Source organism: Podarcis cretensis (genome assembly GCF_951804945.1).
Source record: "Podarcis cretensis genome assembly, chromosome: 6".
Taxonomy (NCBI): domain Eukaryota; kingdom Metazoa; phylum Chordata; class Lepidosauria; order Squamata; family Lacertidae; genus Podarcis; species Podarcis cretensis.
In genome coordinates, this window is record NC_137175.1 from 45,110,603 (window position 1) to 45,124,358 (window position 13,756).

Below are 13,756 nucleotides of genomic sequence, written 5' to 3' on the forward strand. Positions count from 1 at the left end.
ACAGCTGTAACTGCGGAAGGGATTTTTAGATTCTCTAGAATATCACACTGGCCAAGACACAAAACATCATGAAGTGGCTGATCCTGGTACTGGTCTGTCTCCACCTGTCAGAGGGGCTGGAGAGGTGAGTGTCTCAATTAGGGTCTCATTCAGAATTTCTGTTGCACAGGTATGCACTTTAAAGCTCCACGCCTGAGCAGCTTTTTGTCCCTGTGCTTTCCTTATGTTTTATCATTGAATTGAAGCAAATGGATATACATAGAGACCCAATTGCCATTTGCTCCAATTCAGCTGCAAAACTTGGGTTTTCCCAGGGAAAGTGCAGGGACCCAAAAGCTTGGAGACAGAGCTTTAAATCCCAGACCTGTGACACAAAAGGCAGTCTGGATGAGCCCTGTAGTAATGATCTACATGGAAATATTACTGGAAGCTAAAACAGATCACACATTTTCAGCCAATGACTACCCATGTTCTCATCTTTCCATAGAAAAGTTAAACCCTAGTTTTTCGGGCTTCAAGACTTATTCTTTCTGCCTTGTGCACTCCCTTGCTTTTATTTATTTAATAAAATTTAATATGATGAATAAAATAAACAATAAAGTAGCACGATGGACTGTTAGCAGTTCCCAGTACCAAAATAGAGGAGGAAGCTGATGAAGAAAGAGGGCATAGGAGAGGTACAGAAGGACCAGCACTGTTGCTTTTGGCTTCCTGAGATCTTTGTGTCCTCTGCAGAGTCATTCTGAAGAAAGGGAAATCCATTCGGGAGAACATGAAGGAGAAAGGAGTGCTGGAGGAATTTCTGAAGAAAAATTACGTTGATCCTGCAGCAAAATACCACTTGAATGAATACAACATTGCTTACGAACCAATAACCAACTACTTGAATGTGAGTATTAAAATAATAAAATATGCATCTTTCTCTCTTCTTCTGCCCATCTTGCCCTTTCACTTTTCAGTCTGTCAAAGATTATATGGCCTCATAATAGTAGCATAATTGCTCCTGTCAAGACCATTTTCACACCACTGTCTCTGTCCATGATGAATTTGGGGTTGAATAGTGAAAGTGCTTCTCCACTTTTGGAATGATGGAATAAGTGAGCCTGCCCACTTTATCACCTAGCTGGAGGGTTAGAGGTAACGGAGTATACAACAAAAGCGTAATTCTAATCATGTCACTTGCTAGGGTAGTGTAATGGTTAGAGAGTTTGACTAGGACTCGGGAAACCAGGGTTCAAATCCCCACTCAGTCATGAAGCTTACTGTATGACACTGGGACAATGGCTTTATTTTTATTATGGTGAATGAAGTATGCTGCCTGAAACGCTCTGTCCACTTACCTGAGAATAAGTTGCATCAATCTCTTTCCTTAAAACCACCAGTGTGGTGTAGCGGTTCAGAGCAGTGGACTCGTAATCTGGTGAACTGGGTTTGATTCCCTGCTCCTCCACATGCAGCTGCTGGGTGACCTTGGGCTAGTTACACTTCTCTGAAGTCTCTCAGCCTCACTCACCTCACAGTGTGTTTGTTATGGGGGAGGAAGGGAAAAGAGATTGTTAGCTGCTTTGAGACTCCTTAGGGTAGTGATTAAGCGGGATATCAAATCCAAACTCTTCTTCTTCTTCTTAACTGAACAGGAAAACAAGCTGCAGAGTGCATATCTTTCTATGACAACCATTCAGTAGCTGGTGGTTTTCCTTTTTACTATTTTACAAGCTTGAGAGAGAGCCACTGAACAAAAATCTAAGCCTGCATACACCACTGATGAGATTTAACTTACCGGTAGGTGCGGTTCCAAAATCAGCCCTATGCAGTGAGCAAGCATAGAACTAAAAGCTCCAAGGCACTCCACCAGGTCTAGGTTTCACCAGCCTCTACTGTCTACAAGATACACTAAGGGGGAATTACTGGGGTGAAAACAGCAATGGCTGGGTGTGTGTATCTCTTACTTGAATCTGACAATGTTGTGGTGATTGGCATCTGTCTGTCTCAGGACGCAATGGGGTGTGCCAATAGGTGTGAAGTCTAACCAGCAATGGGCCTTGTAATTACAGAAGATGATTAAATGATGACATTTTGATTTTGTGTTCTTGCACTCAGCTTGCCACCAATGCACTGTATGATCTCGGACAGTACTATTGCCTACCTCCCATTGTGGGCTAGGATGCATTTTGAAAATGACCTGAGCTGCCATTTCTGTGTGGGAACAATAGTAGAAATGAAGGGGAAATGTTGAAGCTCAGTATTTAAAAATGTGACAAAATCTTTCTTCTTACCAAAATTTTCTCCTTGGACAGTCCTTCTACTTTGGACAGATCAGCATTGGGACTCCACCACAGGACTTCCTTGTTGTGATGGATACTGGCTCCTCCAATCTCTGGGTACCATCTGTGTACTGTAGTACAGCAGCCTGTGGTGAGTACTAACATCCAGCTGCAGAGAAATTTGTTTCTATGAACTTATTAGCCAATTTGGCTTGTTTTCTTTTTTAAAAAGCCAAACTTATCTCTTGTACTATTTTTAACGGGAATGGAAAAACTGTATATTATAGTGATATTTTAGAGATGGCTGATCCTTCTTTTCCCTCCTTTAGTTCAAAATCTTTATAACTCTCAGCACTGACATTCTGACATAAAATAACAATAGAACGTGCCAATGTATTAAAGAACATGACTCAGTTAGGAAGTGTTCATGATATTGTGCTTTTGGTTTTGTTTTGCTTTACTCTAGAAAACCACAATAGATTTAACCCCAGTGCATCTTCTACATACTACAACAATGGACAGACCTATACTCTCTACTATGGGAGTGGTGACTTGACCGTCATGCTAGGCTATGATACTGTGCAGGTAAGTGACCATTGCATCACACATTCACCCACCTTAAACTTTGTGGCATTCTAGGAATCATCAAACATTGGTCAATCAAAGAAAAAGCAGTCTGTTCGGAACCCAGCATTGCAACCAGAATTTACTTCACAAGCTAAGAAAGAAGGGGACCAAGGAAAGCTTAAGATGGAAGCTTGTGGCCCAGATATTGCTGGCTGTGTGCCACTACTGCAATAGGCAGAAATGAGGGTTTGCTTGGTTGTTTTGCACACCACTTTCTACATAATGGGTACTTTGCTGTGGCAGACAAGTAGTTTGAACCTGATGACTGCCGAAGCTGTTTTAACATCTGAGGCAGAAAACTCAAAAGGTCATTTTATGATCCCACCCTTTTTATTCATTCCTTTACAAATTAACCAGGTCTAGTGTAAGGAGAACTTCATAAGCTTTTCCCAGTGAGGCATTGCAAATTATGTTTGTTTAGCTCACAGTCTCATTGCCTCTTTGTTTTGCATTATTCCTAAAAATGGCATGTGTTACCTATTCTTACTATTGATAATTTGATTTATTCAAGCTCAAAATCATTGCTATGCCTCCGATTGCGGATGAAACCCATTTTTCCTTCTGTTCCTCACAGGTCCAGAATATTGTCATTCAAAACCAGGAGTTTGGTCTGAGTGAGAATGAACCTGCCACTCCCTTCTACTATGCCAATTTTGATGGGATTTTGGGCATGGCTTATCCTGCCTTAGCTGTAGGGGGGTCATACACAGCCATGCAGTCAATGATGAGGCAGGGGCAGCTCTCTGAACCCATCTTCAGCTTCTATTTCTCACGGTGAGATACAAAAATCTGTAAGTTTGTCAGGAGGCATTCAGAAGATGGAGCTCATAGATGCTAATCTGGAATAACTAAATTACAACTCCCTGTAGTATTCTTACTGCTCCTTAAAACCATGAATATCATTCAGAGTTGAGATGGATATCCCAGCCATTTAAAAATATTTCATTTGGGGAGGGTTGCAACACATGCTAAGGTTTAATTTCCTCACATAGGAACATAGGAAGCTGTCTTAGTATAAGAGTCTGGCCTTTACTCCACCTGACGGTAGCTAGCCGGGATTTCAGACAGGGGGTCTTTCACAGCCCTACCTGAAGATGCTGGCTATTGAACTTGTGACCTTCTGTCCACAAAGCAGATGCTCTGGTAGTGAGTTATGGCCCTTCGCCATTAGCAGATCCTTCCTCAAAGACCCCTAGAAAGACAGATGCTCTACCAATAAGATGTAGCCTTTCTGCCTACAGTAAGAGTTTATGCATACGATCCCCAAATGACTATCAAGTCCCCTATTTGCCCTAACACACTTTAGCCATCCTTTTGGCTTAGAAAATGGAGTGGTGAAAGGATGGGTTTTCTCCCTCCTTTGAATGTATGCTTATCAATCAAGAGAGAATCTGATCTTGGGAGGGGGGAGAGGAACCCTGTGGTCATTCAGGATTTGTCAAACTGAAGTAGTGTGTGCCCAATTGTTTGTTCCCATGTTCCCTGCTTTTATGTATGCAAATATAGACCTTGAAGACATTCATAAAGCTAGCCTTGACTGGTTTTGTCCATTTCCCCACTCAACAGCCAACCAACTGTTCAGTATGGAGGTGAATTGATCTTAGGAGGTGTTGACACTCAACTATACTCAGGAGAAATTGCCTGGGCACCCGTCACTCGTGAGCTTTACTGGCAGATTGGTATTGAGGAGTAAGTGATATTCATAATTCTCATTTCATCTATAGCTAATCATGGTTTTTTGCTTTGATTTCCCATTGCCATGTCTCTATCCAGATGATAACAAAAGGTCTCCAGCCTCTTTGAATGTGCAGCATTTCTACAGAGGGGAATAGTCTTATTCTTGTTTGCTACTTTAAAATGTGTGTGTGTGTCTGCATGCTAGTACGTCAAGAGGTGGGTGTGTTTGTGTGCTCCAGCACTGGAAATGAACCTTCAAAAACCAGGAGGATAGCGATCCATTCAAAGTTAGGCACTTTAAAGTTCTATTAATTTCAATGGGATAGTTACGCAAAACAAAGAAAATAATTCTAAGAAGGAGCAATAGATAACAAAACGGTGTTCATTGCTGCAAGCATGAGGATATCCTTGCTGAAGTGTAGTAGTTTGTTTTTTTAGCAAACAAATGCTGCCTGAAAGCTGCTGACAGGTGTGCTTGAGAAGCTCTCTGTTTCTAAAAGACTGCCAAATGAAGGCAGCATGGGAAAATGAGATGAGTCACTCATCACTTGTCACCAGGGAATAGTGAGATTCGCACCACAATATTTTGTGCAGCACTTTCAGTCATAATGGATGGACCAGCTAATAAAAGGAAACAAACCATGCTCTTCCCAGCACCTTGAACGCTGCAAAAATACAGGATTCCAGCAACTTAGGTTGGCAAGCCTATGATGCTGCTTTACACTAAGGCAGCTTCTTTGGTCCATTTTGTCTAGCGTTGCCTAAATCTGCCTTTGCCAGCCTGATGCTCTCCAGACGCTTTTGGTCTACAACTTCCATCAGCCACAGTGGCTGGGGCAAATAAGACTCATAGCCCAATACATCTGAAGAGCACCAGGTTGGCAAAGGCTGTTCTGCATGGATTAGTAGCAGCTCTCCAGCATCTCAGAGGTCTTTCCCATCACCTTTTTAACAGGACGTGTGTGGCAAATCCCTGGGTATTACCATTTTGTCTGCACCCCCCATATTACAAGTTTTTCCAACAGGAGCTTCTTCTTTTACTCAAAGCATAGTAGATTCCCAAATTTTGGGATGTCTCAGATTTGGTTTTCACATTTGAAAGTGGGAAACAGCATGGCGTTGAAAACTGCATTTTACTTTCCAGGAAAGATTGATCTGAAGTAAGTAAACCTCTTTGGGTTATGGTTTATGTGGCTATGTATGTGTTTCCATGGGCATAATAGCTGTCTTTGGGTTGTATCCAACTAAACTCTACTCAGAGAAAATCCATTTAAATTAATGGACCTACATTGGTCATGCTATTTTCAATGGGTCTGCTCTGAGTAGGACTAGCATTGGCCACAACCCTTTGTAGCTATAGATGAAGACTCCTCCATCTTAAATATGAGAAGGTCTTTGTGTTTCTCCTATTGCCTGCTTTGTTCTTTGTTGCTAACATTGTCCTTGCAACATTCTTTGCTTTTATCTCTATAGGTTTGCCATTGGTGATGAGGCTACCGGCTGGTGCAGTGAAGGCTGCCAAGGAATTGTAGACACTGGCACTTGCCAGCTAACTATCCCTCAGCAGTACATTGGGACATTCCTGCAGGCTATAGGAGCTGAACAATACAATGGAGAGGTAGGTGGAGCAGGAAAATTCCTGCAGCTCACTCTTCATCACAGGGGAACAGGCTCCATCTGAAATCTTGCACCTAGGATGCTACAGCCAGGTTAAGTACAAGAGATGTGTGCTCCTAGATGAACACAGAGACATTGTCCTCACTGCTATGGTAAAGAGAATGCTGGATTAGAAGACAGGTCTCAGCCTGATCCAGCAGGATAATTCTGATGTTGCTTGTTTATTATATATTTGGTATTTCCATTTGTATTTTATTTATGATAGAATTTGTTGCCACACTGTTCTTGCTTAAAACAAAAACCCAAAAACCCTCACGGCAGCTTACATAAAAATAGTCAAGTTCAGATAAAATTTTTCAAAAAAGGCTTAAAAACAAGGGGACTCTAAAAGGTATCTGTTCTCTGTATGTGACTGGAATAAATCAAGTTTATGTCGTCTGTCAGTCTATTTTCTAGTGCGGATTGAGTCTGACCAATCTATGGCCTGGTGTGCTCACTGAGTAAACCTTCTGTTTGTCTTCTTTCACAGTATGTGGTGAACTGCAACAATGTCCAGAACATGCCCACCATCACCTTTGTCATTAACGGAGTCCAGTTCCCACTGCCTCCCTCTGCCTATATCTCTGAAGTAAGTGTACAACATTGCTTAATGGCACATACTGTATTTTTCACTCTATAGGATGCACCGGACCATAGGAGGGGGAGAACAGGGGGGGGAATCTCCCCCTCTCTGAGCAGCACCCCTTCAGTGAAGTGGGAGGAGAAATGGAGCCCCTTCCATTTCTCCTCCCGCTTCACTGAAGGGGCACTGCACAGAGAGGGAAAACTGCGCAGCGCCTCTCCAGCGAAGCAAAGCCTGGAGAGCAAGAGTGATCGTGTAGCACCCTGCTTGTGGTTAACACTTAGCTGGAATGAAATATTCAACGCAGCAATAGAGAAATTAAAATAATAATTTATTTGTCAGACAAATAAATATGAGGCACAGTGGTATATGGTTACCAAGCTCTGGCCTGGCCTCCTGCCATTCTGGCCAGCACTTATATTTCCTTAATCCAGCCCCCTTGCTCCTCCTGTGGCTGCCTCTGTCCAATCAGCCTGGTTGAAATTCCTATTGGCTATTTGCTAGAACCAATCACAAAAGATACACCCATTTCCTCTCGCCCTTTTATGGAAATCAAAAAGCTATATATTCTTCTATCTATAAATGACAAATAAGTAGTAATATATCTTACATGTGTCTCAACAAGGAATCTTAATTACCAGCTCACCTCTTGCCCTCCTTGCCCTATTGCCTTCCAAAACAGATGATTAATCTTGAATTTTTATCTTAAACATATGTCAAGGATTTTGAGTTCACATCAACATTGAGAGATCTCCTTCATTTGAAGGTTTCTAAACAAAAGGCCTGACAACCATATATCAGGAGTGCTCGATGGCGTCTCCTGTCTGACAAGGGGGGGGGGCTGGTGGCTGACTTAATTTCAGGATAGTTACAACTCTTACAACTATATGAAATAAGAATCTAGCATTTCTTAAATCCTTTGCATAATTATATTTAAGCTAATATATTTAATACATAAATAACCTTTTAAAAGGAAAAGAAATCTTAAAAGGATCTTAGTTTAAGAAAGAAACAGCTTTAGAAAAGACTTCCCAAAAATGTTCTATTTCTGCCAGCCAGACCAGTTGCTTTTCACTGCTCTTGACCTTCTTAACCTTAGGAAGAAGATATGGCTCATTTTACTATTTATCAACCCTTAATTTGTAGGGTCAGTGTAACCTTGGCTGTCAGCCTGTAATTCCCTTTTTACGACTTTGAGAATTGTTTTCTACTATAAATCAGGGGGCCCCTTTGTCTAGGAGAAAAACATTCTGCCAAGGTTCTTAGGCAGCTGGTCTTCTGCCTGGCATAAAACATTTATGAATTTGAACTCATTTTTAAAATACAAGCCCTGATTAAACATATAAGCTTTAATAAAAATGCAAGCTTATGATTAGATGCCTCAATCGGTGTGCACTGACCCCTCTCACTCTCCAGGCTTCAGACGGCTATCTGCAAGCCTTCGGAGCATGGCAGGAACTCCTGCTGCGCTCTGAAAGCTTGCAGATAGCCGCCTGAAGCCCCCGGAGCACAGTGGGAGTTCCCTGCACTCTGGGGGCTTCAGGCGGCTTCAGTGAAAGCAACATGAAGCCTCCGGAGCGCTGGGGGAGCTCTCCCTCTGCACTTCAGAGGCCTCGTGTTGCTATCGCTGAAGCCAAGGAGCCTGCATTCGCCCCATAGGACGCACACACATTTCCCCTTCATTTTTGGAGGGAAAAAAGTGCGTCCTATAGAGCGAAAAATACGGTATTTTACACTAAGGCACTTAAGCGTTAGAGAGTATCTAGATATTGTACCAATGCTCTTGATAACACAGCCTTTGCTTTATGAAAAGATAGCATTGGTAGCATTTCACATCATTTTTTCTGATCCTTATTTTGGGGACCTTGCATGGGTCTCTCTTTGCCATCTTATTTGTTTCCCTACATTTGTAAATGCAAAGATCTTTTCATAGACTAGTCTGCTCTGGATTTTATCTCTAAAAGCAAGACTTGTAGTACCTACAAATGAGTGGTGGGGAATCCTTTAATTTTGTCACTTCTGCCAGAGTACGGATGGTGCTTGCTGCTTTGGCATCCCTATTGATCATGTGTGTATTACAGTCAGTTCTAAGCTTGCACATGTGGGTGGTCAGAGACTCAGAATTAGAGCACGTGTATTATGGATCTAACTCTCATAGCTACCATATGAGCTATGCACTTGCAAACAATCTCTAGGAAGTATATCCATAGCTATATAGTCATAGCAAGTGGATGAGCAGCCACATTTCTAACTTGAAATCTAATCTGGACATGATTTCGTACACCTTTTTCAAAGGCTTTATCACATTTTCTTCCAGCAGAGATGGAACTTATAATACATTTTCTTTTATTTCACAGAGCAATGGATACTGCATAGCTGGAATTGAGACCACATACTTGGCTTCCTCAAATGGGCAGCCCCTATGGATCCTTGGTGATGTCTTCCTTAAGGAATATTATTCCGTCTTTGACATGGCTAATAACAGGGTGGGCTTTGCACCATCGGCTTAGACAGCACAAAGGCCATTCCCTCTTTAGCCCACTGCTACTGTTCTCTTGGACTCAAAAGAAGCATATTAAATTATGTTTGAAGGAACATTGCAGTTTCTGGATTTTCTGTAGGCTGCCTGTCCCAGTTTGTATGTCATCAGTTCTCTTGGGAGCCATTGAAATGGGGAGATAGATTGTAGCCGCCTCCTCCCCAACACAACTGCACTCTGCCCTGGAAGAAGCATACAGTAGTAGCCCTCTGGCAGGCTGAAAGGAGCCAGATTTGAATGGGGACGACCCTCCCTGTGCACTTTCCTTGCTATTGCAAGCACTGAGTGCTTGTGAGAAACTGAATTAGATCACCTAAGCAATCTTAAGCAAAAAGATACATTTTAAATACTTGATTGAATGTCAGAACGAAGGGGCCAAGCTGGAATGTTAACTGCAAGAGAGTTCCACTATTCCACCCCAAAGGCCCTGTCTTGTGTGCTCATCAACCTATCTGGTTTTCACAGGCAAGCACACAAACAGCAGATCTTATATTATGGGTTGGGACATAACTAACCAGACTCAAAACTATTTAGGCACTTTGAATTGGGCCAAGAAACATACTGGCAGCCAGTGTAATTGGCACATAATCAATGTCACATATTCACACCTTCAGGCTCCTGCTAGCATGCTGGAGGCCGAGAGGTTTTTTGACCAGCTGAAATTTCCTAACCATCTCCAGAAGCAGCCCCATGTAAATGGCATAGTAGTAACCCAACCTGAACTAACACATGGTGACCAAGGCCAGGTCATGTATCTCCAGAGTGGGCTGCAGCTGGTGTTCAAGACCGAAATGACAGAATGCACTGCAGAGAACTGCCACTACCGATGCCTCTACTGATAGTGGCAAGTCCAGGAGCACTCTCAAGCTGCAAACTCAAAACTTGAGAGGGAGTGGAATCCAGATTAGTGGGAAGAGAAAAAAGCCTCTGATCTGAATTGTCAGCTATTTGTGAAAGAAAAATACTAGGCTTAAGGACAAATGATGGGATCAACATTTAGCTTGGCCCTCAGATGGCTTTAAAAACGATTAGTCAATCTCAATTATCAGTTTCACCACATATGATAATCTGACCCAGAACACTGAATATGTCTCCAATAAAGTTAGTTTATATATGTGGGTGACATTTTAAAGATGATGAATACCACCCATAAATGATTTAGATCAAATGTTTCCTCACCTTCCATGAAATTATCTTCAGTGTTTCCTCTTTCCAGACATTCCATTCTCTGAATGATATAAGACATCTGCCTGATTTCCCCATGCTATTTCCTTCAGTTGAACCGCAAGAGATGTGGCTAAATGTTCTAAGTCTGTGCATACGATATTCTGTCCAGGGCTGGTCCAAGGCATTTTGCTGTCTGAGCTGAAGCAGGAAATTGTGCCCTCTGACTTAAGGGGCAGACTCGTCCCCAAAGCTGGTCAAGTAATTTCGGTACTTGAGGCAGAAAACCCCACAAGCACCTTTCTCCCTTCTTGGGAGGAAAAATGCAGCAATAATAAATTAAATAACTAATCACTTGCAGCCCTTTCATGGCACCCCATAATTAACTGCCTGGGGCAACTGCTTCATTCTGCTTATTGGTAGGGCCAGTCCTGATTCCTTCCACTCTTCAAAACACTTGTATTATTGTGCATCAGTGAAAAGATGTCCTGTGAAGAGTACAAACTGAAACATTTTTCTATCCAAGATTTCCATCCAAGGAAAGCTGTCGATAACAACAGAAATGCTTTCTGTGGTCAGTTCTGCTGTCCATCTGGAAGTTTCACTGAAGTCCAGAACTGAAAGATTTTGTCATGTGATATGTTCACAAGCTGTGTTGACTGAAATCCATCACCTTGTGTCTTTCTTTTGTCTGTGTGTACATATGTATATGTGTATGTACATGTATACGTGAAAAATGTTAACAATAAAACTATAATTAGAATGACTGAACCAATTATAGATAGTCTATCAATAGCTAAAATGGTTATGAGACATAATACCAGATACTTGGGCAAACAATAGATGGTTCTCTTCATTGTACCCTAGTTATGAGCTAATCAGGGGCACCTGATAGATGGCAAAATGGTGGCCTACATGTGCTTTCTGTTGCCACCAAGGATAGAATCTGGAGCAAAATGTATTTGCTCCATCGTCTATGGAAGAACACAGAAAGTATTTGAAGATGCTTCCACAATACCTCTTAATCATCTCTTTTTAGGGCTAAACATACCAATTCCATCAACCTTTCATCACAGGACAAGATTTCCAGGACCCTAACCATTTTTGTTGTGCTCCTATGGACATGTTTCAGTCAGCAGTGTGATGCGGCAGCTAAAAAGGCAAATGTAATTCTAGGTTGCATTTTAGATGGTTTAGCCTGGACTAACAACATTCGACTTTTTAGCTGCTGCTTTGTATTGCTGGCTCATATTTAGCTTGTGATCTCCTAAAACTCTATCATGCTCTTTGGGAGAGGCAGACTTAGAGAGAGTGGCAGTATCACCTGGAGCACCATCACCTCTTTCTTACAGACCACTCAGGCCAGATGATGGGGCTTCAACAGAGTCCTCCAGCCTGGGGAACACCTGTCCAATTCATACCACTGCACAGCCATGCTGTAGGAGTCAGTGATTACAGATCAGGGCAATGGTCCTTTAAAGACAGCTCTTCCTGAGTGAGTCCAAGCAAGCAAAGATTGTTGTGAGCTCTCCAGGGTGCTGACAAGCTGCCTTTTGATGCTGCCTTGCCCCCTGCTACCCTGATTGGGATCTGGCAGTGCCTACCATAATTGACTGGACTACCAGACCTGCCTTGCCAGGACCCTGCTCTTTGAGATGTGCCCTTAGTCCTATCGACCTGGCCTCCTCTAGAACGTTAAGCCAGAAGAAGGCAGGACAGATCCTTAGATCCTTCCAATTCCCATTCATGTCTCTTTTAAATGTGTTCGCCAGAAAGCTCCCCATGCAGCCACCCTAGTTTGTTTAGCAGTCTCCAGTTTCCTTGCTCACCATTGAGTGGATTGCAATTGTGCCTTAAATATCTCATGAAGGGGCTTGCATTGCAACTGCTGCTAAAATGGTTTCAGTGCAAATCCTGTCTTAAAAGACGTTTGAGGACAAAACACCTTCTTGATCCTGGAGCAAATCTCTCTGAAGGTGCGTTGTGAACACGTCTTCAAAGAGGCTCATTACCTGAAATCCTTGTGACAACAGATGAGTGATGCCACCCACCTGCAAAATATGACATACAAGGGGTAAGGCAGAAACAGATCTTGCCTGCTGAGGGGGAATATGCTCCCCAGTCCTGGTACAGAGCCATCAAAAACCATGGATTACACTCCCCAAACACTCCCTTACTGTCCCCCCCCCTTATGTATTAGTGGTTACCCACTCTGGCTTAACTCACACTCCTGTTACCTGTACATGATTCTATACCATTTTCTAGCATTTAATTGCTCTGCTGTGCAGGATTCAGTTTAAAGTCCTCCTGATCAGTTTTGTGTGACTCCTGCCAAGCATATCCTTTAAAAAAAAGAAAAGGAAAGCTACCGTACATACATTATACACCGAACTGCACATGGGATGAAGCAATATCATTATGATCATTTGGCAAAATGTGCATCAATATTTGTGACGATACCAATGTACATATATTGTTAAAAAGAATGGATCTTATATACTGTATGAACTTAGCAGCACAAACTGTAATTGCAACTCAGTGGGAAACAGTCCAAAATCTTACACTGGACACTTGGTACCACTCACCCTGGAATAAGAGCTATAATGGAGGAAATCATGTTGTAATTGTTACCTCCATTTTATATGCATTATAAAATGAAATAATAAAAAAACTTTACAAAAAAATGATATGCATGCAACTTCTAGCTGGTGGGAGCTAAATACTATGTGATCAGAGTTTTGATTCAAAAACCTCATTGATAGTAGTGGTAGTATAACTTTATATGGTCGAGCATGGGCCAATACCTTAGTGAAGAGAAACCTAGAGTTACTCTTGATATTGGTTGGCATCAATTAAATCAATATTGAGCCTATCCAGCATTATGTAAGCACTTGTCAGAATAACTGTGATTATTAACTTGGCCTTTATAATTTCTGAAAAGAATATGACCAACTTTTCAAGGAAACTCATTATATTTCTTTAAATATCTTGTAGATATCTTATCACCATTTTTTTATTTGTCCCAATAGCACAGCTTTGCTCCAGATCCAGTTCTTATAACTAAATCTTTTTACAATCAAAAGCACAAATTGCTTTTTAAAACCTTTTAAACAAAAGAATTTGATTCCCTATCATTCATAAGAAAACAGAAAGTGTAAATATTGAGTGTACATAATGATATTGGAAATCTAGAGTAAACAGATAAGCCAGTAGAGGACAGTTGCTCTGAGTATAAAAGTAGGGACA

General features: G+C 41.8%; 1 protein-coding gene across 1 annotated transcript; it reads left to right on the forward strand.

Annotated features, from left to right (window-relative positions):
- On the forward strand, positions 1 to 9,402 carry LOC307218546 (pepsin B-like). Its single transcript, XM_079980908.1, has 9 exons — positions 1 to 124; positions 736 to 889; positions 2,298 to 2,415; positions 2,731 to 2,849; positions 3,466 to 3,665; positions 4,458 to 4,580; positions 6,042 to 6,186; positions 6,715 to 6,813; positions 9,165 to 9,402. Exons 1-9 carry the CDS (start codon positions 69 to 71, stop codon positions 9,315 to 9,317), a joined length of 1,167 nt encoding a protein of 388 aa, XP_079837034.1. The 5' UTR covers positions 1 to 68; the 3' UTR covers positions 9,318 to 9,402.
- Positions 9,403 to 13,756: the final 4,354 nt, after the last annotated feature.

Excerpts from the sequence above, each read along its gene's own strand:
- LOC307218546 (XM_079980908.1), top strand. The coding sequence starts at position 69 with ATGAAGTGGCTGATCCTGGTACTGGTCTGTCTCCACCTGTCAGAGGGG. Across the intron at positions 2,850-3,465 it reads TAGGCTATGATACTGTGCAG|GTCCAGAATATTGTCATTCA; the intron begins GTAAGTGACCAT and ends TGTTCCTCACAG. Across the intron at positions 6,814-9,164 it reads CCTCTGCCTATATCTCTGAA|AGCAATGGATACTGCATAGC; the intron begins GTAAGTGTACAA and ends TTTATTTCACAG.